Source organism: Astatotilapia calliptera, chromosome 5, assembly GCF_964374335.1.
Source record: "Astatotilapia calliptera chromosome 5, fAstCal68.1, whole genome shotgun sequence".
Taxonomy (NCBI): domain Eukaryota; kingdom Metazoa; phylum Chordata; class Actinopteri; order Cichliformes; family Cichlidae; genus Astatotilapia; species Astatotilapia calliptera.
In genome coordinates this window covers 25,159,948-25,187,233 of record NC_137426.1, presented here as the reverse complement: position 1 = coordinate 25,187,233, position 27,286 = coordinate 25,159,948, and the positions used below count along the sequence as shown (strand labels likewise).

The 27,286-nt window shown below is 42.6% G+C and overlaps 1 protein-coding gene across 7 annotated transcripts in view; it reads left to right on the top strand.

Moving 5' to 3' along the window:
* Positions 1–27,286, top strand: part of LOC113022709 (calmodulin-binding transcription activator 1) — a 55,651-nt gene that overhangs the window by 14,610 nt on the left and 13,755 nt on the right. For 6 of the 7 annotated variants that reach the window (XM_080301364.1, XM_080301363.1, XM_080301366.1 and 3 more), the window contains exons 4-7: positions 20,122–20,189; positions 22,876–23,011; positions 25,081–25,152; positions 27,063–27,216. In XM_080301364.1, coding sequence (XP_080157490.1) covers positions 20,122–20,189; positions 22,876–23,011; positions 25,081–25,152; positions 27,063–27,216 — 430 coding nt within the window. The remainder of the gene's footprint in view (positions 1–20,121; positions 20,190–22,875; positions 23,012–25,080; positions 25,153–27,062; positions 27,217–27,286) is intronic. The other variant, XM_026168410.2, reaches the window with a different exon arrangement.

Sequence of the window (27,286 nt, the reverse complement as noted above, 5' to 3'; positions counted from 1 at the left end):
GATTAACTGGGTTTTACAGGTCAGGTGTCTGTGGTTGGAGTTAGAACTGTCCCTCCTTTCCTCTTTACATTGTGTGCTGGGAGTGATGGAGTGTAAGGTGGCCAGTGAGTGTGTGGAATTGGTTTTGGGGTGGTGGTTTTGGACTATTTCCCTAAAGAAGAATAAGGGTAGTTTCATTATTCATCATTTTCATTATTGGCATTTAAATATTCAGTTAATTCATAAAAACGATCATCTGTCAGTCACTTTCGAGTCATTTGGGTTTAAGAAAAAAAAAATCACTTCCAATCAGTAACTCAATGGTGTGAATTGGGGAAAACTCAAACTGGAACCTTTTGTCAGCAAAACCGCCTATTTACAGGTATTAGAAAGCCAAATTTGATTATCTGAGGATACATTCATTAATCGGGAAGCAGAGCTACAGCAAAACTTGGGAGTAAAGCAAGAGCAAAAAAAAGGGGACTTCAGTCAGAAATGGAATATCTTCCATTAATGTGCCAACAACAAGCTTTTTTAAATTAGAAAACAGAAGTTAGGTATCATAATTTGATGACACCTGAAGCTTCCTGACAGGACCACAGCAGCTAATCTAGTGAACTTTTTGATGACAGTTGTGATCCTAGATGCATGGATATGGTAATGGAAGGACTGCCAACACTAGATACAGACAGAAAACTTCGACTGAGACACCCCTTTCTTTTGACAAGTTGTCTACTGCCGTCCAGCAGCTTACATGTGGCTGAGCATCAGAAATCGATGGACTCCCTGCAGAGTCCTATAAACTGTTTTGGTTTGTGTTGGGAAAAGATTTGTATAAACATTTTAGAGACTTATTAGATTCTGCAACAATGCTGCTCAGCTGCTTCAGAGCAATTTTGCCAACATTTACAAAAAAAGAGAGAGATCTAGGTTTGCTTAGAAACTTTAGTCCAGTGTTTCTCCTTTGCATAGATTATAAAATAATTACAAAATGTCTCTCAAATAGACTGAAGGACTGTTTGATACTTTGGTTTCTGTTATCAATAACAATCAGTCATATTACATTCTTGAAAGCACAAAAATAGACAATCTGTTTTTGAGTCATGAAATGACCTATCAAAATGTCAGGGTCTGGATGTACGCCTTTTTTCTATAAATCAAGAAAATCCTTTTGACATAGTGGATCATTTTTATTTGTTTAGGATGCTTGAAGCTTTTAGGTTTGGAATAAAAAGTATTTCATGAATTAAGTTTCCCTATTCAAATGTGTCTGTTTTGCTGAAGATACGAGGGGGACTCAGCAGACCAGTCCCTGTACAGAGAGGCATTAGGCTAATGTCTGCTATGTTGTATGCTCTCACCATTGAGCCCCTCTTGAACCAATTAAGACAGGATCTCACCGGGTTAAACTTTGATGCAGATGCCAGTTAGTTTGTCTGCTAGTCAAAAATGATGCTCACATATTGGAACAAAAGTTACCACTGTGTAAGTGTGTATCCTCTGTGAGAGTTAACTGGCAAAAGTGTGAAGGTTTACTGTTAGGAGAGTGGAAAAGCAAACAAGCAGCCATTACTTCCAGCTGGGCTGCAGTGGAGCAGACAGGGGATGAAATGCCTTGGGGTTTTTCTTGGCAATGATGATTTGCAGAGGAAAAACTGGGAGGGTGTAGTGGAGAAAATTAGTGCCCGGTTGTTTAAATGAATGCGGGCCCAGTCACAGCTGTCTTATAGCCCCCTATAGGACAGCGGTGACCGGTTGTGAATAATCTTCTTGAGCCTTCAAATGCACTGGTGCAGGACATTCAGAAGAGACTGATTAACTTAACTTAACTTACCAGTATGGACATATTAGGAACTTCATCATTCTACCTCTGTGCTAAAGACATGCTAAAGACCACTGGCTTAAGAGTGCTCAAAAGTAAGATAAGATAAGATAAGATAACCTTTATTAGTCCCACACGTGGGAAATTTGTTTTGTCACAGCAGGAAGTGGACAGTGCAAAAGTTATGACGCAAAAATTAGAATACAATAAGAATAAATACAGTACACAGCTGTACAGAATAGAATAAAATAATATACTATATACAGTAGAATAAAATAGAATAAAAATATACAATAAGATAAAAATAGAATACGAATGCTATATACAACTGAGTAAAAATACAACGATGCCAGAAAAGATTATTGCACTTAGTGTTATTGCACATGTGTGGATGTGTGTGTTTGTTCAGTTAAAGTCTTTGTTGTGGAGTCTGACAGCAGTGGGGAGGAAAGACCTGCGAAATCTCTCCGTCCCACACCGTGGGTGCCGCAGTCTGCCACTAAAGGAGCTGCTCAGTGCTGTCACAGTCTGCTGCATGGGGTGGGAGACGTTGTCCAACAGGGATGACAGCTTAGCCGCCATTCTCCTGTCACTCACCACCTCCACTGGGTCCAGACTAGGGCATCCTAGAACAGAACTGGCCCTTCGGATCACCCTGTTCAGTCTCTTCCTGTCCCCAGCAGAGATGCTGCCGCCCCAGCAGACCACACCATAAAAGATAGCAGAAGCCACCACAGAGTCATAGAAGGTCTTCAGGAGTGGGCCCTCCACCCCAAACGACCTGAGTCTCCGCAGCAGGTACAGCCTGCTCTGCCCTTTCCTGTAGAGGGCGTCTGAGTTATGAGTCCAGTCCAGTCTGTTGTTCAGATGAACACCAAGGTACCTGTAGCTGTCCACAGCCTCAATGTCCATACCCTGGATGTTCAGTGGTTGCAGTGGAGAATGCTTGTGCCTGCGGAAGTCTACCACCAGTTCCTTGGTTTTACTGGCATTGATCTGGAGGTAGTTCAGCTGGCACCAGTCCACAAAGTCTTGAGTCAGTCCTCTGTACTCCTTGTCGTCCCCATCAGTGATGAGGCCGACTATTGCAGAGTCATCAGAGAACTTCTGCAGGAAGCACTGGGTGGAATTGTGGGAGAAGTCTGCAGTGTAGATGGTGAAGAGGAACGGAGCCAGAACCGTTCCCTGTGGGGCCCCCGTACTGCAGACGTATATGGGAACATGAGGGAAGAGCCTCTGTTCTGTAGCCCACTTACTCAGTTTCCAGATGCTTAACTCTGCTGGCATACAAAGAATCCTTACAACAGCTGGCCTGACAAAGTTCGAAGGGTTGAGATCAGGAGAGCAGTGTAAAACTGTTGCCATCAGCTCTTAAACTGGTTTTGTGCTTTGCCCTTCCTGGTCTCCGTGAGCATTATTTGTAGGCTCCGCAGAAGCGCAGCCATTGGTTTGAACTCCTTTGCCATCAACGCTGTAGTAGAGCAACATGAAGAAGACGTGGCTCTTGTATCTTTTGAAACACTGCAGCTCACTGATCTTCCTAAAGCCTCAAAGATATATGTATTTCCTGTATGCTGCGAGTATGAAAGCTCTCAACGGAGCTTCATTACTTCTTGTTCTAGTTTTCTTCTCCTATAGGCAGCTGGACAAACCTATAAAGAAGCACAGTGCGGTTCTCCAGTGGAGAGTGGCACATGGGGGCTGGGGCCACAAACAGATATGTGGCACATATAGACCACATAACAGGAGACCCTGCAAATTCTGTGGGTAACCTGTCCTAGGCTAGTTCCTCTGGCTGCGTTCGGACAGGTGAGGGACGACAACATTCTCATTTGTAAACCCAGACAGATAGTGCAGCATAGTGGAGACATATCTAGTCAGTTTTCTTATAGGTCAGGCAAAAACTGGGATTGTGTTAACCAGGAGGAATAAAATGAAAGGAACAGGGTCTGCAGATGTTAAACTTCAAAAGTCTGGTGTCTGCTCGTATCAGAATAGAGTTCACCTACTATGAAATGGTTGCAGACTTGGATCATTTCATCTCTTTTTAGGGGGGGTGAAGGAAATGTTCTGTACACAGTGAATAATGAATTGCGTGGTCTCAGTTTCTTGGGTAATGGTTTACTGTGGGGTAGGGTAAGATTGTGAAAATGTGCAGTTATATTGTGTTTTTCTTTGTATGACTGTAAATAAGGAATTGATTCATTAAAGGCTTTGTTAAAAGTCAAAGGTCTCCTCTCTTCTTCTCTCCTCTCCTCTCCTCCTACCCATCTGGAAGCCCCACATTTTCCTCCTGTTCTATTTTCTCCATGTTGCACAGACCCACTATTTATCTTGCCCACTATAATTTGACACAAAATATTGTTAACTGGAGACACAGAAATATATTAAACAGTGGGAATGTGCGACTGTGAGTGTGGGGGTGTTGTGTATGTGCCCGAGTGCATTTGTGTGTGCTTCTGTGTGTGCTTCTGTGTGTGCTTCTGTGTGTGTGTGTGTGTGTGTGTGTGTGTGTGTGTGTGTGTGTGTGTGTGTGAGTTTTAACTTCCTGTTAGATTCCAAACCCGACCAAGTACTGAATGACCCAGAGTGTCTGCTGTAATAAGAAGCTGGGCTGTGCAGTGGAGACAATATTTTTTGTATCTTTAAATGTCCCCACATAAAACCTCTGTAATATCTGATTCTTGTGTAAATTAGATTGAATTCATTGGAGACAGATAAAGCATATAAATGTGTATGTGTGTTCATGTGCGTGCACAGACAGCTGGTCCTTCTGCTCCTATTTTGAGAACTGCATCTGTAGAGTTTTGTCTCGATAACTTTATTTAACTTTCATAACTATGTGCTTTGCTGGGCCTTTAGAAGTCAAATACTGCATATGTTAACAACAATTTGCCTTTTGTATATTGCCAAATAACTGTGACTTACACATGACATTAGAGTACAAATTAGGAACAACAAGTGTTGGAAGGCTTTCTTTTGTACAGAGCTTTTTCTTAAGCATCTTCTCTTCTTGACTTAGTAGCTGAAGCTTAGGGACTTGTAGAGAATATGCCTGGTTCAGGATTTCTGAAGTCAATGCATATTTCATACTCTCTGCTCATGTTTACAAAGGTAGGTTTCAGTCTAACATACTCTTAGCTTTGATGTAAATAGTGCTGCAAAGTCCAACAACGCATAAATAATAAAACAAATAAATAAATCATATAAAGATATGTGTAAATCTTGTACACTTTTTTATTCGATGTATGGGTGTAGAGTCATATCTATATGGTCTGCTGATCTGAAACACAGCTTACTTTTACTCATGCCCAACCAGGTTGCAGTCTCCAGTTCCAAAGTATTTAGCAATATTGTTTGTAAATTCATATGACAAATATACACTGAGCATATCGATGAACATCTGGGTCTGCATGAGCGTAACTTGAGTCATCAGAGAGGTTCTTATATTGACATTTCACACTGCTTTATCACTGATAAAGGATTATGGAGTTGTCTACTCAGCAGTATGAAGTGAATCTATGAAGTGAATTGGATTGAGATTTGGTGACTGTGGAGGCCATTTGAGTGCGGTAAACTCATTGTCATGTACAAGAAACCATTTTCAGTTGATCTGAGCTTTTCGACATGGCGCGTTATTCTGCTCGAAGCAGCCATCAAAAGATGGATACATAAAGGTGTTCATAAAGGGATGCACATAGTCAGCAGCAGTACTCAGGCAGGTTGTCGCATTGCTCGGTACTAAAGGACCCAAAGTGTGCTGAGAAAATATCTCATACCATTACACTACCAGCAGCAGCCTGAACTGTTGATACAGTGCAGGGTGGTACCAGGTGTGGTCTTCTGCTGCTGTAGGCCATCTGCTTCAAGGCTCAATGTGTTGTGCTTTCAGAGATACTCTTCTGCATATCTTGATTGCAAACAGTGTCTATTTGAGTTACTTTTGCCTTCCTATCAGTTCAAAGCTTTTTGCCGATTCTCCTCTGACCTCTGTCATCAGCAAGACATTTTTGCTTGCTGGATATTTCCTCTTTTTTGGGCCATTCTCTGTAAGAAATATTTATTTAGTTATGTATTTATTTATTTTATTTAGAAAGAGGTGCAATACATATTAATGAACATTTTAACTAATGTAAATATGCCAGATTATAGCCTTGGGCTGGTTTCCATCTGCAGACCCTCTGGCAGGTTGGTGTTACACACAAGTTAGGAAAAACATACAGAGACACTATTTATAGATCATGTGACAAGGACAAAAACCGTGCTCACATTATATTAGAACAAACAATTACAAGAAGAGTGGACAAAAGAGGACAGTATAGATAACAATAACGGAAACACATCAGTTATATTGCACAAACCCCAGTGTTACACATGCCCTGACTGTCTTGATATTGCACTGACGCATTACACTAATAGTTATTTCCCTTTTTGTAATACACTAACTCTTTTTCATGTCCAATATAAAGCATGATTAATTAAACATGATCACGTGTTTGTGTGTCCCTCAGTCACCCTTTTAAGTGACTCTTAAAGGGAGATTTGTACTTTCCCTCACTGACAGTGGAAGACTATTCCAGAAGCTCACTCCCTGATATGACAGAGCATTCTGTGAAAAGGTGGTGCCTCTAAATGCCTCTATCTAAATAGAGATAGTTGCATGGGAAAATCCCAATAGGACAGCGGTTTCTGAAATACTCAGACCATTCTAAATTAAGTCACTCTTCTTTTCCTCTCTGATGCTCATTTTGAACTGCATGTGATCATCTTGACTATGTCTACATGCCTAAATACTAGGGGTGCAACGATACACAAAATTCACGGTTCGGTTCGGTTCGATACTTTGGTGTCACAGTTCGATATTTTTTCGATACAAAAAAATGTTCATGCATTTTTAATTTGTCATTTATTAAAATTATATAAAATTATTAAAATTATAAATTATATATTTTAACTCAAAAGTACAGTTTTTAAATTTAACCCTAACCCTTGTGCGTGTTTTTTATTTTGACAGCGAATGCGCACCTGCGGACCACTTATGTGCAGCCCTGGTTATTTAGCTCGTCATATCGCAGCCACAGAAATTCTTTTGTCCATGAAACCATAAAGCTGCACTTTCTTTTTGCCTTATAGTCTGATTTGTCATAACTTCTCCGTTTTGTGGTAAGCTTTTCTTTGGCTGTCACTTCTTCACCCTGACCTGTCTTATTTGGCTCAGCAGAACTGAAATGCTTTTACACACGCACTCACATAAGCTCAGCGATTCTCTGCGCGATCAACCTCTCACATGTTTAAGCTTGCTGCGGGAGATTTCACTTGTCATGTTTGCATAGTAAGCTAACGATTAATAAGACGATGTCAGAGGAATTGGTGCACAAATTATCATCACTCACAGATCAGTGCTGTCGCTCTCTATACACAGTTCGCACGATTGCAAAGTGAAAGCAAAAAAACAAGCGCAAATTCAAACGCGACTTCAATATGTCACATATTGACAGTGGCTCACCGATGCCAATGACATAATTACCCAGCTACATTTCCGAAAGAATGCAAAAGCATTGACATATATTTTTCCTTCCTACAATAGCCCGACGGGCAGGGAAGAGATCGATTTTGGTAGCCCGACTGAAAAAAATCGCTAGCTCCGGGACATCGGGCTAGCGATATTGCGAGCCCTGTATCTGATTGAGGAATCACTCATCTTTGGAAAAGAGAGTTTATTACAGAGAAATGGCTCTTTCCAAAATAAAAGCTATACTATCCGCTTCTTCTGGGCTATATTCTCAGCAGCATAAGGAGAATCATGTGCTAACAGCTGTCTAAATGACTCGGCTAAAGTTAGTAGCATGCTTGCTTTTTTTTGTCTGCTTCCACTTGTCTTTGCACTAGGATGATGTCGGCGTAAATGTGCAGTCATATTCGTTGTGTTCCCACTAGTGCTTTCAGGTTAATCTCGTTGAAATGACCTTAACGCCACAACACGACAAATCTCCGTTAACGAGCTACCGCCGATCGCTCCGTGCATGGGGCTAGACGGCCAACACGTTAACGAGCTAACTGCGCTAACACACTAGCTCCCACCCATGTAATTGAGCATTGCATGGCACATCCAACATACTGTTTTACTTTAGTCCATGACTCGCTTACCTTCAGGGTCATACGTCACATGAAAACCAAAATAATTCCAAACGCCAGATCTGAATGAGGTTCAATGCCTGTTGCAAGGAGAGCTTAACTTCTGTCTCGCTAGCTTGCCCTGCGCTCTTCCTTCTGACTATGCTGTCTGTGTTGAGCGCTCAGTGGATCTGCGCTCGACAGTGCAGCCTAGGCGGAGTAGTCGAACACAGATTCACTGAGCGCTCAACACAGACAGCATCGTCAGAAGGAAAGTTGATAAAATAAATTACAAATGTTGTATTGTTCGATACATATGCGTACCGAACCGAAAGCACTGTATCGAACGGTTCAATATCGATACGAATATCGTTGCACCCCTACTAAATACACAGACAGCTGATGAAATATTTGTGTTAGCGAGCTGTTGAACAGGTGTACCTGACCAAGTGGCCTATGAGTACATATATTTATAACCTATTAATGGTAACCTAGTCTTTAATTTTATTCCTCTAGACATGATTGGAGTGTTTATGGTTTTTATTTCTGCGTCTGTCTGTCTACAAATTTGCAGTTTCTGGCATGATGCTAATTTGGTCTCTACAAATTCTTTTCTCGCTGCATTCTTGGAAAGACACAGATTATGGTTGTGCCTGTCTTTTTTTAATACATCACCGAATATTTATTTTTCTGGAGTGAAGAGACCTCAATTTACTTTCCAGTTTGTTGTCTATTCCATCAAAGTTGCCTCAGTTAATTTTGTACATGGCACTATTAACTGCCTCTGTTGTAGCTAATCCAAGATGAATAGAATTGTCAATAAAAACATCCCAGCTCAAATATTTTTTACTAACGCAATCAAAGTTCATACGTATTTGCAAAGGGGATGCAAATTTATCCGACCACATTTGTTTTTGCTGCGTAAAGTTGCTGTGGGGTTAAATTGTCAGTTTTGTTAATGTGATATCGCACTGGATCTAAGTGTGTTGGCCTCATAAGCTTCCATCATCTAATGGCCACTTGGAGTCCGTAGGTTTATTTCTAATTAAAACTGGTAAGATCATGTCGTTGTTAAATTGCATTTCCAGGGTTAGATCAACTGCATTCGCTCCAGACCAAAAATACAAGGTAATAATAAAGAAATGTCAGATTGCTGCGGTAGATTCAGAACACTCTCATTTATTTCCTCTTATCATCTGTTTGCTCATTACTTTATGATTTTATAAAGCAGATCCATGTTACGGTGGTAAATGTCTATAGCAGTGAATTGATTAACATTCATTGGTAGATGTTTTTATGGATGGTAATGTGTTTTTCACTTGTTAATGAGTTAAGAAGACAAACAGTTTAACACTCCTGTGGTGTGTACTACACTCTCACTGTGAGCAATGTTTCTCCTGGTGCAGAGTTGTTTCAGAAAACTCTTTAAAATCACAATTAAAAACCTAAACTGTAACACAAAAATTTCTATGATTTTTATACATTAATGAAAGTGCACTGGATGGCTCTAACAAATGTGGAAAAAAGAGTCTTGATGCACAACATCTGCTTTTAAAACCGAATAATATTATGTTTCAATATCATGCAATGGCTCTAATGTGGTGTATTCCTCCATAGAGGAATCTATGGAGTCCTTTGAAAACCTGGATGAGGTGTTTGTGCTAATATGCTGTGTTTGGTGCATTATGGCCAGACATCTCCACTTTTGGTCTCGTCTTTCCAGAGCACATTGTTCCAGAAGTCTTGTGGTTTTTACAGATCCAACGTTACAACATTACAAAAAGTCCTGCTACCATGAGCTTTCTCCTGCCAGCCCTAGAAAACAAGCCATACTTGATCTTTTTCTAATTGCACTGTCATGTACTTCAACCTTTAATGAGCTAACTGAGGCCTGTAAAGTCTGAGCTATAGATCTTGGGTTGTTTTTTTTCCAGTTTTTCTGAGCATTCGCTGATCTGACCTTGAAGTGGATTTGCAGGGACATCCACTGCTAGAAAGATTGTTGCACTGTGTTCACCCAAACCTGAATGCTCTGGACCAGCAAACTGCCAAAATCTGCTCACACTTGTTGATGATCATTTAATCAAGGGAACTTGATTACGAGCACCTTCCATATCTCTATGGAAGCAGCAAGACTTTACATCATTTTTCACAGGATTACAGAGAGACTTCTGAAAACTTTTTTTCACATGACTGTAGGTCAATTATGATTGCGTGTTTTAAAACCTACAAAGCATTAATTTCTGCTTTGTTTGTATTTATGTTTGTATGCTCAATTTATTTCTCAGTTTTTCAGAGGAGGTTGGCAAAAGGGGTTAATTGGCCGCCCACAACATCATATCCACAACAAAACATAGTGAGAGAGGTGTGAATCCCATGGTGTTGTGTCTAGCATTTTCCACTAACATTATTCTGGAAATGTAAACATTTACAAGAGTTACCCAGGGAAACATATACATTTACTGGTAAATATGCTGTTCCCAACATCTACCGTAATATATAGAGATTTTTTCAGTGTCTGTGTGTGTGTGTGTGTGTTTTGCACTTTCAGTGTGAGTTATGATATCTGAGCTGTTCCATTCAGGGGCTCACAGCAGGAGTCCAGTCTTTTCCTCTCCAACTGCACTTCGATCTAGCACTACATATTCCTCCATCTCCCCAATTCGGTCCGCTTCTTCCTCCCTCTCCTGCCTCGCCCCCCTCGCTGATGTATGGAATGTCTACTCTCATATGGAGTGTGTTTGTAAAAGTCATGGTAATCAAATTTCACTGATTCCCGGGGGATTAAACAAGGTGGCATTTGTGTGTATGTGTGTGCGAGTGCGTTCTGTCGCTCTGCATATACACTATTAGCTGTGCACTAAGTTGTGTATTGTAGTGCAGCTGTGTCATTACTCTAAGACCAGCTCAGCTGTAATATATCATCCATCATCTTGTACTCCAAGGAGACAACTATATATGGGATAGCAATGCTGCATTTGCATACCGGCAGAGCATATACTGTGTTTTAATTGATTCAATATGCAGTATAAAGCGGTTGAAGGGGGCATTATAAACACCTCAAGGCAGAGCATCTCACTTGTCTCAGCTGCATCTTGACCAAGTCACAGAGATTAAAAGTCTTGCTTTCTGGATTGTGTGTCTGACTCAGACACTCACAATAACAATATTGTTTGCTTATTTGAAATCAACCCTAACACTCGAGGCAAAATCACTCTCTTACAAAAATGAGATGATTACAGAGTGGAAGTAATCGCTCATGACTGCTGCAAACATGGCGGCAGCAAGATTTCCCACCCACAAAACAGGTATTACTTAGCCTAGGTGCACAATTACCTATTGTTGGAAGTATATATGTTCTGGCAGTATGGCTATAGGTTTAGCAAGTTTTAACTATGTTCAACACACAACTTCAGCCTCCTTTTTTTTCTGTGAGACTCTAAGCTACAATTTCTGCCTGCTCTTAGGTGTTATTATTGCATGTTGAACTAGAAAGTCACACCCCATTACAGTTCATATGAGGTGGAAAGCTACCAGGACAGCCTGGAAGGCAATGACTGATGTCTGTGTGCCTTTGAATCTCTAAAAGTGCATTAAATTAGCAAATATTATATAGCTTTGGCAGAAGTATTTGCAACAAAGGCAACCAAACTTAAGTAAACTCAGTGTCTCCATAGACAAAAAAATATGCTTGCTGTCAGATATAAACCATAAAGTATTTGCTGAAGTTTCTCTTCCTGATATATACACACACACACACACACACACACACACACACACACACACACACACACATATATATATATATATATATATATATATATATATATATATATATATATATATATATTAGGGCTGCCACGATTTGTCGACTAGTCACGATTACGTCGACTATCAAAATCGTCGACGACTGATTTAATAGTCGACGCGTCGTTTGAAGCTTTGTAAGATCCCAAAAGACGCAGGAATAAGTAGCAGGATTTAAGAGTGTAATAACGGACTGAAACAGAAGATGGCAGCACTGCATGTACAAGGATGCCAGCTGCCGTTAAACCCCGAAGAAGAAGAAGAAGCAGCTGTGTCCCAGAATTCATAGCGCGGCCCAGCTCAGTTTCCAACAATGGCGGCAGCTAGTTAGTTTTAATATTACTCTTATTATTCTTTCTGGGTCACAAAATAAACGTTTAACATATTTTCAGCCGAGAATGTAGCTGTGTAAACCTCAAATATCGGCTCAGTTTATCAGGACACCACATATTTTCAAAAGCGCTCCGACGTTTTCGGAGACGTCTGTTACCCACTAGCTCGATAGCTAGCCGGGGGCTAGGTCACTAGCGCGGTGAGAACACCGGACTCCCGGCAAATTGTTTTCAAACCCACCGCCGTCTTTCGCTACTCAGGTTAAATATATATGAGTCACTTAGATAAATTAAAAATGTTGTTGTTTGGCTTCTTTTTTTTTTTTTGTATTTTATTTGTTCCTGAGTAAATCGGTTTGTCTGAGATTAAAGTTATAGTTTTTACACAGCTGAATAAACGTCAAGCAGACAGCTGATTATCAGAAGTGTGAGATGCTGGAGAATATACTCCGTTGTCCTGTTATATTTTAGATAGCAAGGAGTTTATTAAACTTCACCGAAACAATCTGCAAATTTCATTAAAATTGAATAAACTATCATCTTGTCTTTATTTTTAGTTAGCACCTTAAAAGCTTAAAGCTGTAAGCTAATGATAGTTATATAAGAGCAGATGCTGCTGGTGCAATAAGCTGTAGTTTTACGTCCAGTGGATGATGATCTGATTAGTCGACTAATCGCATAAATAATTGGTGACTAGTCGACTATCAAAATAATCGTTTGTGGCAGCCCTAATATATATATATATATATATATATATATATATATATATATATATATATATATATATATATGTATATGTGTGTGTTATAGTGGTAAGAGTTAAAGATAGCACACCTTCTTTGGCGCCCACTGCATGAATCACAGTACTTGAAGAGAAGGTGATGACTCTGGGCTCTACCTTGCATTATGTATCTTTACTGTAAGTATAGTGTGAAGAGGAGCCCCTTTGAATCCAGTGTTACACTGTACTGCAAACTATTAACTTCTACAGCATTCTGCAGTTCACGTAATTTGTTCGAGATATGTATACTCTGTCCCTGGTGCTATAGTTTAATACAAATTGAAGTGCTGGAAAAAAATCAGGATGGATCGGTCCACATCAAGCTGAATTCACAATGATACAAATCCATACTTTTTACCAAAAGACGCTGCCCAAATTCTGCTGACTCCAGATTTGTGTTTATACCTTTGCTCAGTTCAACAGGAAACTGATTCACTGTCTGAGATCTTTTTAAAAAAATAAGCAATAATAATTTATTTAGCCAAAGAAGAAAATGTTCATTTTATTAAATTGAAGTTGCAGTAAAAAATGAATTCTGTGGGGACGTTGGTTAAATTAAATTCTCCATCTTGATTCTATTGCTTGTGGTATTGCTTAATTGTGAGTAATCAAAGCAGTTGTCCAAGTGAAAGCACATAATTTGGTTACATTTGAAAAAAAGTTTGATTTCTTAGCAAGAAGTGAGTTTTGCTCTCTCTCTCCCTCACTCTTTGAAGCGCGAGCTGGCAATCATCAGAACTGGGAACACATTGGGGACTGTTTTATTAAACCATGTGAAAGGTACATTACATTTTGCAATACCCTGAAAGAGTGAGCACAGGTCCACAGCCCTGGGCTTCGTCCTAGGCAGAGACAGATCAAACTGCACAACAATAGAAGCCAGTGAGCGGAGCTGGGTTGATAACCTTTCATGTTTACTTTTGCTTATGATTGTTATGACTCCACCTGCCCGTCTCCCAGATTGAAGCCTCCAGCTCTATTGTCAGTAGAAAAGATAAACTCGAGATTGCAAGCAATTTGTACATCTGTAAATTGATGCTTGTCTTTGGCAGCTTGTTTTTGAGGAGAGTTAAATATGCATGACTTCAACATGGGTGACTCCCAAGTTTTCTTTTCTTCTTCTTCTCCAAAACAACAACCAAATGACATGAAATCTTTATTTGTTAGAAACAAACAGAATTCTGAATTGATTTAGATTTAGATTTTGATCTCCACGTGAGCTCCAGGAGCTAACTAGATTTGTTTGTTTTTTCTGAAATGCAGCTACAGTCATATTTACCGAGCGTGCGTGCGCGCACACACACGTACTGAACAGGTGCGCAAACACACGTGCATGCAGACACACATGCACACACGTATGCTCCCATCTTTAGTCGGTTGAGAAGGAGACAAACCTAAAGATCGCCACAGAGACCCATCTTTCAAATTTATTCATTAAACTCCCAAATGCTCCCCTTAACGAATGTAATTAGAATATGGTAATGAGAGAGGGCTGAACCAGGGAGTGTTATAATACGCTTAGCAGCACAGAGGGAGAGAAGAGGAGAGGGGGGGGGGGGGGGGGGGGAGAGACAGGGAAGGAAATAGAGTAAGGGAGTAAGACGAAAGAGAAATAGAGAGGCTGACTGACAGGGTGCCAATTTATGTCTTGTTGTAAACAAGTATTTATGCCAATGAGAGGTGGCACACACTTTCTTTCACTCTCTCTCTCGCTCCCCGTCTCTCAGTTTCTCTCTCTGTCTCTCTTTCTCTCCTTCCTTATCATACTAAACCTCCTCAACAACAATAACATCAACAATAGCAGAGCAGAGATCACCCTCTGAGGGAAGAGTGACTCACAACGAGAAGAGGCATCAGGGGTTAACACAACCACTGGGGACTCCTTCAGTGAGACACCCTCACCCCCCACCGAGCCACTGCTGCCACCAAGTCGCTTTCTCTTCTTAAAAAAAAAAAAAAGCCACTGCTAAATGCGCTTTCATCATTTGAAATTTCAAATATCCGTCTGTGTGTGCAAGTGTGTATGTGTCTGAGCACCCTTTCCTGGTTAACTTTGCGGGAGTTTTTGAGGACTCTGACAAGCTTTATCCAAGACGCCCTAACGCGGCGGGGTTCCTGGCATTGTGTTTGACACCACACACCTGTTGCTGTCTTTGATGTGCTCACCCCCCCTGCTGAGAGAGTGGGGGCCGTCTCCTCAAATGCAAATGCAAGGGAAGAGGAAGAGGACAGGTAAGGTGCGCAAGAGAGGGGAAGTCTTAGAAAAATATGATTGATGTTCCCCCAGTGGATTGAGGCTGTCTCTTCTTCGCTCTCAGGTCTCCGCTAAAAGAGTTTGTGCTACTATCAATACCGTCAGTGTGTGTGTGTGTGTGTGTGTGTGTGTGTGTGTGTGTGTGTGTGTGTGTGTGTGTGTGTGTGTGTGTGTCGCCACTTTCACCGTTTGGACCTCTGTAAATTTGGAAGGGAGGGTGATGAGAGGGAGATGAGAAAATCAGGGGGGGAAAAAGGCAGAAGAAGGTGAGCTGTGGGAATGGGAGAGGTGGGAGGAAAGTAAAGAGGTCAAACCAAAAAGGAGATGGAGTGAAGGAGAGGGCAGAGAGATTTTTTCATTACAAAGCCATCACTCACATGCGCAGCAGCCACTACATACTCTCAGACTCTTCAGAGACTAAGCCTCCGCGTTGTGTGTATGTGTATACACTTGTTCATGCTTGTGCATCCTTCCATGTATATTTTTGACATGGGGGATATTTTTGGGTGCACGCATGTCTGAGTGTGAGCGTATGCGCCTGCGCGTGAATGCTGCGAGAGCTGGGGTGAGACAGAGATGAATGTGATGCACATGTCTCTTTCCCAACCAGGTGACAGAGGCGGGCCCCCACTGAAGGTCAGACCTTATCCCTCAATGATAGCCCAACATTAAATATGTATATGTGTGTGTGTGTGTGTGTGTGTGTGTGTGTGTGTGTGTGTGTGTGTGTGTGTGTGTGCGTGAGCACGTAGTTTTGTTCCATGTTTAGGACCTTTATCAGCATGCACACCAACCTTTTTGAAGCTACTGGTCTTTTTGGGAACAGTATTTTATGGGATCCTGGTTACCTTTAGAGTTTGGGTTAGACTTTGAGGATAACGTGTGTGTGTGTGTGTGTGTGTGTGTGTGTGTGTGTGTGTGTGTGTGTGTGTGTGTGTGTGTGTGTGTGTGTGCACCCAGTTTGGTTCATCTTTATGACCTTCACCATTATACACACCAACCTTGTTGGCACCACTGTTCTTTTTTGGGAACAGGAGGCCAGCTTTTAATGGGATCGAGGTTAAGTTTAGGGTTTTGGTTAGACTTACAGGATAGCAGCATAAACTTGTGTGTCTGTGTGTGTATGTGTGCAGCTGTTTGTTTGTCTCGCAGTGTGTCACTGAGAGAACAGGAGGATAGGCAGACAAAGCCAGGACTAGTTTTGTTTTTATATATTTATTTTTGTATACAAGAGACTTTGTGTATTAACGGCCCATTTGTATGCATGTGTGTGCATAAGTCTTTTATGTCCATGGCCGTGCATGTGTTTGTTACTCAGTGTGTGATGAGGTGTTTATATGATAAACACAAGGCAAGCTTGAGAGGAATTCTGATCAGGGGCTTTGCAACAGTTGTTATGGAAACAGCATTAAGCAGTTGTATTAGCCAGTGGAGGTAATATAAAGGCTGTTGAAAGTAACACACTGTGGGGAGAGAGGCAGTTTGGGAATATAATACAAACTACACATTATTGCTCCGGTTTACAATAGACTTGATGAAATTTTATTGTGTGGCTAGAACAGAACAAAATTATCCTCGTCATAAGTCATTGTCTGTCTCTCTGTTCAAGCCACACATTTTAATTAGCCAGGTTAGAGAACACAGTGCAAACAAGACATTATTGGTCTGGTTTACAATAGACTTCACATCATTAATGTCAGCTTAAGGCAAAGCCTAACTTAGTCTGCATTCGGCTTTCTCTTTGCAACATAATCTTTGCTGCAGCTCGAGTCTGCTCAAAAAAGCCACCGTTGCTCCATGACATTGGTGATTTTTAGAGGTCAGCAACGAGCGTTACACAAAGGGATGCTGAGAGATGAGCCGTGTCACATTTCAGATCACAAATCAAATAGTGTTACTTGTGGATTTAGCGTGAGACAGCCACTGTAATGTGTGTTTTATACGGTGAAACAGACCAATAAATGATGTATAACATAAATAACAGAAATGCTTTATGCTTGCTAAAAGAAAGCAAAATGAACTCTATGAATAGAATGCTTGTGAACATCAGGCACTTGTAATACTAATGCGGTTTGTTTCACCCCCTTCATATGGTATGTATACAAGACTCAAGGAGCAAGGCAGAGACAAAATTCTGTAGTTGAAAAGGACCTTCAGTTTGTTACCTCCTGTACTGCCAAAATAAACTGCTCAATGCCAGATGATTGCTTTGGTGAGAACCAGCAGCAGCCTTCATTTGAGGCACTTCAAATGGATGTGACAGTTCCAGTTTATAGACAGCTCTGTTTTCCCCCGATCTCTGTCGGGGTGATGCTCATCATTAGACTTCAGACATGCGCACACACACACACACACACACACACACACACACACACACACACATACACACACATGCTAGCCTGTAGCTAGACCCTATAACGGAATCTCCCTGGGGAAAGCTCCTGTATAAGTCTGTTGCTGTGTAGGCGACCCCCCCCCCCCCCCCCAACTTCCCCATCCTCCCTCCTGTGGAAATCTCCCCGAGGTCTGTGAGTGTGTGTGTGTGTGTGTGTGTGTGTGTGTGTGTGTGTGTGTGTGTGTGTGTGTGTGTGTGTGTATGGCTGTCTGCTGTTCTGTACATGCCAGTTTCTTGGAGGGAGATGGTCTCAGTGATGCATGAGTGGGAGGCTGATTTCCCTAACTGCATCACTCGCTCCAATCTAACTTCCCACTTATGCTCTCTGCTTTGTTAGATACTTCTTAAGTAACTCTGTCTCTTTCTCAGTTTCTCTCACACGCAGACAGACAGGAATAGGTGTGTGTTGGGAATAGTGCGCGTGTGTGTGCATTCAGGCAGGCCTGTCGTGATGTATTATTACGTAGACTCACAGAGACATGCAGAATGTCTGGGTTTCTAGAGTAGATCCCTTGAGGAAGATACTCGTCCCTGTCCGTGTGTCTGGCATAGCTATTATGCACGCACGCGTGCGTGTGCATGTACACACACACACACACACACACACACACACACATGCACACACAGTATTCCTAAAGGGTCAGTGTGTCACCATCACTAGGCATGCTCAAAGCACTCCATCACTGCTTTCTACTGGGACAATAACAGTGACTTCCTGAGGTTCGACCTTCACCGTCTCACTTCTGTCACTCCTCACACGGGTGAGCGTGAGTGCTGTTGAGGGAGTGAGCAGCAGTGTGTGTGTGTGTGTGTGTGTGTGTGTGTGTGTGTGTGTGTGTGTGTGTGTGTGGGTGGGTGTGTTTTAGAGTGTGTCAGGCGGCCGTTTCAGCTGACTCTTCTGTTTCTAGCTTTTTTAATGGCTCTTATGGGGCAGGCCTTTAATTGCAAGTCTCTCTCCCTCCTTCTTAATCCTCCCATCCTTCTGCCTCTCCCAGCCCCTCGTCTCCTCTCTTCTTCTCCTCTCTCCTCCCGCCTCCCACTGGCTGACAGTCACTAGGGGGGCACAAGTGCCTGGCCGGAGCTGTGGAGGCCGTATAGGATATTGACTTGCTGCGGAGTGGTTTGGGAGGAGGAGAGGTGGCTGCCTGTCACAGCTAATGAATAGATGCATAAATGAATGAGGCACTCCTTTTGCGTTTGTGTGTGTGTGTGTGTGCGCGCGCGTGTGTGTGCATGCGTGTGTGTGTGTGTGTGTGTGTGTGTGTGTGTGTGTGTGTCTGTTGTTTGTGCCGAGCTTTGGCTGAAAATGTGCCTGTGTGCATCCAACCCAACCATGACTCGGAGCAGTTTTATGTGCCCGAGACAGACAGACAGACATTAATAGTGGCCAGCTTGAGAGTGATAATTATTAAGGGTGTGATAACAGCCCAGCCTACACATACACACGCACACATAAACACACATAAATGTAGGATGAGGCAGTAAGGGGTTGGAATGAGAGGAACGAATGGAGGGTACATAAAAAAATAAAAACAATCCAGTTAAGTGCAAGCACCCTTCAGCTGTTCCCCCCATCCCCATCCCTACCCCACCCCCCACCCCTCCCTTCATCTCGTCTGATCGGTATGGAGCTGGAGTACTCTCTTGCCAAACTGGGACAAATACCTAAACACACGCACACACACACACGGAGAAAGAGGCAGAGGAGGTCTGGAGAGGAGACTGTTGAGCTGAGGGGGCAGATGAAGGAGTGCTGGAGTGTTGATGTCTTCTTCACTATTGCTTTGTGCCACATTTCAAACACTGATTGCCTTAAGAGGACAATTTACATTTCACAGTCTTTCACAGCAAGTGGGTGAGATGGGAGTCGGGGAAAGAACAATGTTTCAAGGAGGAAGTCAGGGGTTACAGGGTTCACCGAGAGAAAGGAAAAGGCGATGCTGCGTGAGCGACTAAAAAGCAGGAGGTATAAACAAGAGTTTCTTTTGGCTGCATCTCTGTGTCTCTGTGTATGTGTGTGTGTGTGTACGGGCGTTTTGTTTTTCCTTACTCTTGGTAGAATGCACCTGTACGATTTGAACTTTCTTTTTCCTTATTGGATTCATTTGAGTGTGGAAGAAGAATAGAAGTTATGTGGAGAGGAGAGCTGAGGAGATGAAAAGAGAGCCAGAGGAATTAAGAATCGAGTTAGGAGCGAGCTTTATCTGCCGGGAAACTGTGAAACTGCCAAGTACAAGAAAACTTTTCCTATCAGCGCACTCTCTCAGCTAGTGTATAGGTCTGCACACACACACACACACACACCCCCTGTGCATGTGTGTGTGTTTATGTAGCATGTGTGTGTGTTTAGGAGATAGCTTTTCCTCCCCAGTGGAGGGAAACATCAGTGTGTCAGTGAGTGTGATTGGTTGTTGGCCCTGAGGGTCTGTCCTCTATATCTGTCTTCTGACTGGCTGCACTGTGACCAATCAGACGCCCAGACCTCACCGTGGCAATCAAGATAGTGACACGCTCTCTGTGGGCATCAGCAGGTCATCTGGAAATACCTGTTATGTTTTATCTCTCTGTGACACACACACTGATACACACACGCACACATACCAGTATAACCTTTCTGCCTTGTCTCTGTCTCTCTAGGAAATTGCTGCATATCTCATCACTTTTGAGAAACACGATGAGTGGCTGACGACGTCGCCGAAAACCAGGTGAGGGGAGAGAGAGCAGACAATGATTTCCACACACGTACAAAAACACAGTATCGCTCAATCAGTCAGTGGCTCACGTTGGTTTAATCTCAATGACTGAGCGCCTCTGTTTGATTAAAACATTAGTGATGTACGTCGACTGTCTCCAAAGGGTCCTTCTAGCCGACCTGCTCTACATATAGAGAATGCGCCAGAACATGCTTGGACTGTAAAGCACCTAGTCAGCTGGAAATGGAGTATTAATGAATGTAAATGTATTAGGATAAGTGATGTATAATTCAGATGAGTGAGGGTGAGGGGGGTTTGTGTATATAAGATGGGGTGTGAACGGGGATTCACATGCCAGAACTGAATATTCATCGATCCGAATGAGACATAAGCAGCTTTTTTCCTAGAATGGAGAGAGGTTATAGCTAGGAAAGTGGGTAGGAAAAAGAGGAAGAGAAAATAAAAGACTGAAGGAAAGGGCAGTGTGAATTATTGATAAATCACCTTATTGACATTTACTCTAGTTAATACAGATGTAAGTAGAGGACTGAAAGAGAATGAAAAATGACAGAGACGGGGAAGCAAGAAAGGAAAGAAGAAAGTAAAGTTAAGGAAGTGAAATGGTCACCCCCGTGGCCCCATTTCTGATTACTGACACCGCTGAGAGCCCCAGGATATGCCTCTGCGCTCCTATTGTGCCAGCTAAAGGACTCTTCTCGGGAGCAGCCGGAGGCCAGCAGCACAGTTTATGTTGTGGATGGATTTCTCATTGATTGGTTGTGCTGCCGGATAGCCTCAGTCTCCCAGCAGCAGCAGCAGCAGCAGTCATATTGGTGTTATTGAGCAGCAGTTAAATATAATCCCATTTACACATGACATGAGGCACGATTAGAACAGATTACACCTAATCCCATCAGATGGAAAGATCAGCTAACAGGGCCCGTGACATTTACGTGCAGCGCATACATTTTTGTGCGTGCGTGCACGTGCACGCTTGTGCGTTTGCATTCATAAGTGTGCATGTGTTTGCACACTTGTGGGGGGTCGATATTAAGATAACAATCAATGACCTTCATTTCTTCCCCTTGACTGAAATACCTCATTTGTTCAGTGTAATGAACTCCTCCTTCTCTCCTCCCTTACCGGATTTACCCACTCTGTCTCTTTATTGTGGCGTTTTTGTTTTGTTTCTTTTTTTCCCACTTTCCTCGCAATCGCTGTTTTTGCTCTGCTACACCGTGGAACAGTGGAAAAGCTTTTTATATCCCACACATCACAGCCTAGTTACAATCAATAGCATTTATGTCTGCTTGAATCAGAGGGTTCGTGAGCAGTACGGGCACCATCCACGCGCCCCTGTCGCCACACGCACACACACACACACACATGCACACATACGTATGAACCCGTGCGCATGTGCCGCCCACACACACACACATGCACACACACATCTGAAATCATCCATCTTCTCCATAACATAATTAGAATCAGCAGCTCTAAGATGACTCACGCTGCTCGAGACAGAGACTAAACTCGGCTTTGATGGGAGGGTGGGGGTCTCCACTCCACTAAGAAACTGGCAGGCTCACCCCCCAAAACAGAACAGATTTAAGGTGTCAAAGAAAATCAGCTCAAAGTAAATTCAATTTCACTGCTCACAGTGTTCTGAGTAAATTGCAATCATCTAAATCCATATACATATATGAGAAGGGAAGGAAAGGAAAGGAAAGGAAAGGAAAGGAAAGGAAAGGAAAAGAGATTAGATGAAAGGAGAAGCACAGGTTAAGATAGCAGCAGAGGGAACAGATGAGATGAGCAGATCAGAAAAAGTGGAGGGGAGAATGGGGGAACCAAACAAGCCTTAAAAGAGAAAATGAAGAGATGGTGTGATAACAGGGATAAAGACTAGAGGTTGATGAAGACGAGGACAGTAAGAGGAAGTGTATGAACGTGTGTTTGTGTGCATGTGACTGCCAGAGAAAGAGCGAGAGAGCATTCGTGAGTATATGTTAGTTTATTGATTGTTAACGCGTCTGTTCTCTCTCTGTTGCGGTGAGATAAGGCAGAGAAAGCATTTTTCAGCGTCCTACACACACACACACACACACACACACACACACACACACACACACACACACACACACACCTGTCCTTAATGTTTGAAAGTGTAATGATTGATTGCTGGGTAGCAGGTTTGACATTGAGCCCAAAGAACGCACGGCGGTGGGTCCTGCCACCTTTGATATCGTTATAGCCTCGGTGTCTCACGTGTACGTGTACATGCATGGCTCCTGGTGTGCGCCTGTGTGTTTGTGTGTGAGCATCCTGATAGGTGTATATGGAATGGGAGCTTAGAGGCCAATGTTCCTGCCGTGCCAATAAATCACCCTACTAAAATATTAACATGTAGGAGCCGGAGTCTATGTATGAGTGGGGAGGGAGCACATGAGACCAGCTCACTTGACTGTGGGAGAGTAACGCTGATGTCACTGTGTACACCAAGAACATGTTTTTTTTTTTCTTGTTTGAGTTGAGCAATCCAGAAGTTTTTGGGTACTACGGGAAGTTTTAGGAATGCAGCACAAAACTCATGTTCTGTTCAGTATCCCAGAGAGCTGCATTGCTGCTAGCTTCAAAGACATTTATTCTGAATGACCAACCTAATACCTGACTACGTCTTTATCCTGTATCCCGTCAGACCTCAGAATGGCTCTATGATCCTCTACAACCGTAAAAAGGTGAAGTACAGGAAGGATGGGTACTGTTGGAAGAAAAGGAAAGACGGCAAGACCACCCGAGAGGATCACATGAAGCTGAAAGTCCAGGGAGTAGAGGTGAGAGGCTGCAGTGGAAAAACAAGTCGATGATCTTGTTTGCCGCTGAGTGTGGTTTCACTGCCAATCTTGTCTCTAACTCACTCTCCTTCACTTGGAGGGGCTGCATACGTGTAGCACAAACGAACACACATGCCGAAGCTACAGGCCACTTTGTGACCTGGGAGCAAGTGGTGCCAATCTTTCTTTCTCTCCCTTCCTCCTCCTGTCCCTGTCTCAATCCCTCCCTCTGTCTCCCCTCTCTCTCCCTCTCTCTCTCTGTGAAGGATAAGAGTGTGTTTGGCCTGAGGCCAGGAATGATGTCAATGCCTCCTTCAGCAGAACAGAGAGGGGTATCGATCCAGTCTCAAGGCAGCGTCTGTGTGTGTGCGAGTGAGTGTGTGTTTGAGTCACATCAGCTAGCTCAAAAATTGATTATTCAGCAGGAATATACCAAGAGGTGAGAGGAGTGAGCATGCATGTGTCAGAAACAGAAAGAATGATTTGGAATGGGGAGCGAAGGAGAAGGCACATGGATCCTTGTGGAGGGCTCAGTAGTTTTGCATTAAAGGAGAGCTGGAGACACAGACGTAAAAGGAATAATTGAGATCAAGTATTCCCTTTTGCAACTCACAGCTCCACGCTCACGTCCCATTTCACATGCATTTCCCTGCAAATGTTCATGGATGCACATGCTCAAACACATACACAAGGCAGCCACTTCTCTCCCTGGTACTTGGTCAGTAATTGTTTATGTCACTGTTTCCCGTGACCCCTCAAGCAAGTAAGTAAGTAAGCAGTGTGTTGAGCACGGGAATGAGGGAACAAGGAAAGCAGCGAGATGAGCAGAGGGAGAGGAGCAGGAGGATGGGGAGCGGCAGGAAGCATGAGAGGAAAAACATAACCCTGGATGGAGAGCCTCCTCATATCGAATGGAAATATATGGAAATGCACTCTGCCTTTGGCAAAACACACTTTAGATAGAGGGCTGGCTACTTCTGAGAAGAGGCAAAATGGCGAGAAAATACAAGTGTGTGTGTATATGAGAAAGAAAACAGGGCAAGTTTTAACTGTGGATTATATACTGCCAGATTGCTGAATATTTGCGTTTGTGTGCAATATTGTCTGCAAAAACAACCACTTTATGTGCTGCATGTGGGTGTGATCGTGTGGGTGTGTGATTCTTGATTGTACTGTGTGCGTTGACCTTGATAGAAGGCTTTTCTGCCATCATTTCATCCTTCTTCTGTCAAAAAGAAAAGCTCACTTCATTAAGGCCGGGTATTGATTCCTCGATACATTTTGAGTATTGACTAAAAGGTTTCCACTGCGCAGATGATCAAAAGCTGTCAAAAGCTCCAAACTGGAGTCTGACTTAATCCACGGTCAGACTCTATATCTTGTTCACGTATTCTCTAAGATAAGATGTTTACTGGTGCAAGTCATATTTTTGTGACTGCTCTGTTGAAAAACAATTTCATATTCTTTAACTTCAGGTATTACAAAATCATATTGCAGTTTGTTTCGGGGGGTTTAAGAAATCTCAACTGTTTTACTGGCACCAGTTTGCACTATTTTGTACATGCACTATGTCAGCATCCCGCCCTGGAGGAAGTCCATACCAAACCCCGCTTTTCGTCATACTTTCCACGCTGAGGCTCCACTCACACTTTATGCTTTGCTCTCCTCCTCCTCCTCGTCTTCTTTGTCCCCTTTACTGTTGCTGATCTGTCTTGCAACGTCTGTAAGACGACAACATTGTAACTTTTTGTGAATTCCTAGTCTTGCAGAGGCAGTAAATTTCACAATCTCTTGTGCTATAATTGTCAGCATCAGATTTATGGTATTTTAGAAAAGACATTGGGAAAAAACGCATACAGCATGTTTGCAATTTAGTTTTAGCACCGCAATCAATACAACCTAAGTGGGTATAACCTAAGTTCTCCTCTCTTGTTCTGTCCTTCAATGTCTTCTCCCCCTCTCTTCTCCTTTTTTGTTTTTGTCTTGCTTCCGCCATCCCCCTTCTTCTCTCGTTAACCAATGTAATCTCTTTTCCTCTCCTCGCCTTGCCTCTCCTCTCCTCTCTCTAGTGTCTGTATGGCTGCTACGTCCACTCCTCCATCATCCCCACCTTCCATCGTAGATGCTATTGGCTGCTGCAGGTAAGCCCACTGCCCTTTCCCACCTTTCCTTATCGCACAGCATTTATACACATTTTTTAAAAAAACTTTAAAAAAAGATTTCATAGTGTTGTGATGACTTGTTATTACTTGTCATTTAAAGCACCATAGATTTGTCATTTTGGGGCTATTCCCCCTCCCATTATGGCCACTCCATGGCATTTATTTCAGCTGTGTTAGTTTTTATTTAACATTCTACCTAAAAAGGACTGCTAGAAATTATCTAGTATATCATTAGTTTTACACAGAGCTTCACCTGTTAAATTTTCAAAACAAAACACTAAGCTAAACCATAAAGCAGCAATAAAAGTCCTCCTCTTCTGAATTAATGAGGCAGACTCGGACTGCTGGAAATACTGTCACAAAACTGGGCTCCCAATAAAACTTAATGTTGTTTGGCCAAAAGGAGTTTCCTGCACACACAATTAGACCACTGGACTACACCTAGAATAGGCTCGGCATCTATAGCGGGTCATATACAATGCCATGCCTTGCAGAGCGGGAAAAGCATTTCTTCTCCAGAAGTTGACTGTAACTTCCTCGAGCACAGTGTGATGCCTAACACTGAGACTCGATGCTCATGGCGAGCATGAAGGACTCAGCCACTAGTCTCCATGTGGTCCTCTCCAAGAAAACACCCCGAAGCTACAAACAACACACACACAACCTGCTCTCACGAACTCGCGCGCACACACAGACTCACGTACAGATGTCTACTGTGTATGAAAGCGTGTTGCTTTTCAACAGAGACGTTGGACTCACTCTGCTGCTCATGTGAGAGACAGCACAGAGCAGCATTTGTGTGCACGCTCCCCACGCACACCCATACAGGTCTCACTCGCTCTTTTGGGACATATAGTCACCAGGACCTCATCATCTTCAGATGGCAGGCTACATGATTCATCATAACATGCCTGCATACATTTATATACTCATCCTCTGTCTCTCTGTCCATTTGAAAGAAAATAATGATTGAATACCAGGCTATGGAAATGTAAAATATGGAAATGTATACTTATTTATTCATTCATTTCCAGAATTTCTTGCATAATTTGTCACATTAAATTTACAAGAAAATTTCAGCCATCAGCATAAATTGAACATGCCCTTACCCAATACATTTTTTTGCAACACGCCCCACTAGTTAGACTCTCGTGGTCTCTGGCTTTGAAGGGAAATTTGACTTTTTTTATCTTTAATGTGCCATTTTCTGCTCTTTACACATATATCAAAACACATCAGTGGAAATGGTCATAAATCAGTCTACGAATGCTGTTGCATTGCACAGTGAGGTGCTGTAGCAGCCTACTGTGCTATCCTCTTTCGGAGAGAAAAGTGTTCCACCTCAGCAGGTCCTCCCCTCACCTGAGTCTGTCTACTGAATCTTTCATCAAGAGGAGCTTCTCTCTCTCTCTCTCACTCTCTCTCCAACACACACACATACACATACACACATGCAAGTGAATGCACTTGTTGAATCATTCATGGGGTAGAAATTCCATAGGTCTGCTGGTGACCTGCAATATAGTGAGAATTGTTCTCGTCCTTTGTTTCTCTCTATATATAAATGTAATACACACATACATGCACAAACACACATGTAGGCACTGCAGGGTTAGAGAGAGTGATGAGTGGGCTCAGGCTGATAAATCTTTTATGGGCAGGTGAGAGAATCTTATCTGACACGCAATGTTCGACCTCCTCCGTATCCTCCGCTTTCTCTTTCACTTTCCTTATGCACTTCTCCTTCCATCAGTCCTGATGTTGATATCTTTTTTTAAGATTTTTTTCTTTTTCTCTCCCATAGGTGGGAAAACAGTGAAATCGCTGAAATGATGAGCTTATGCCACATGTGTACATGTCTTTGTTTGTGTGTCCTTACTGTTTGCTAGAACCCAGACATTGTGCTGGTGCACTACCTGAATGTACCGGCGGTGGACGACAGCGGGAAGCCATGCGGCCCTGTCCTCTGCTCCATCAACACCGACAGGAAAGAGTGGGCAAAGTGGAGCAAGGAGGAGCTCATTGGACAACTCAAGCCCATGTGTGAGTTCTCTGTGCATCAGCACTTACACGACCTTCCTCCTACTCTCAAGCACTCAGGTTTTTAGCCCTC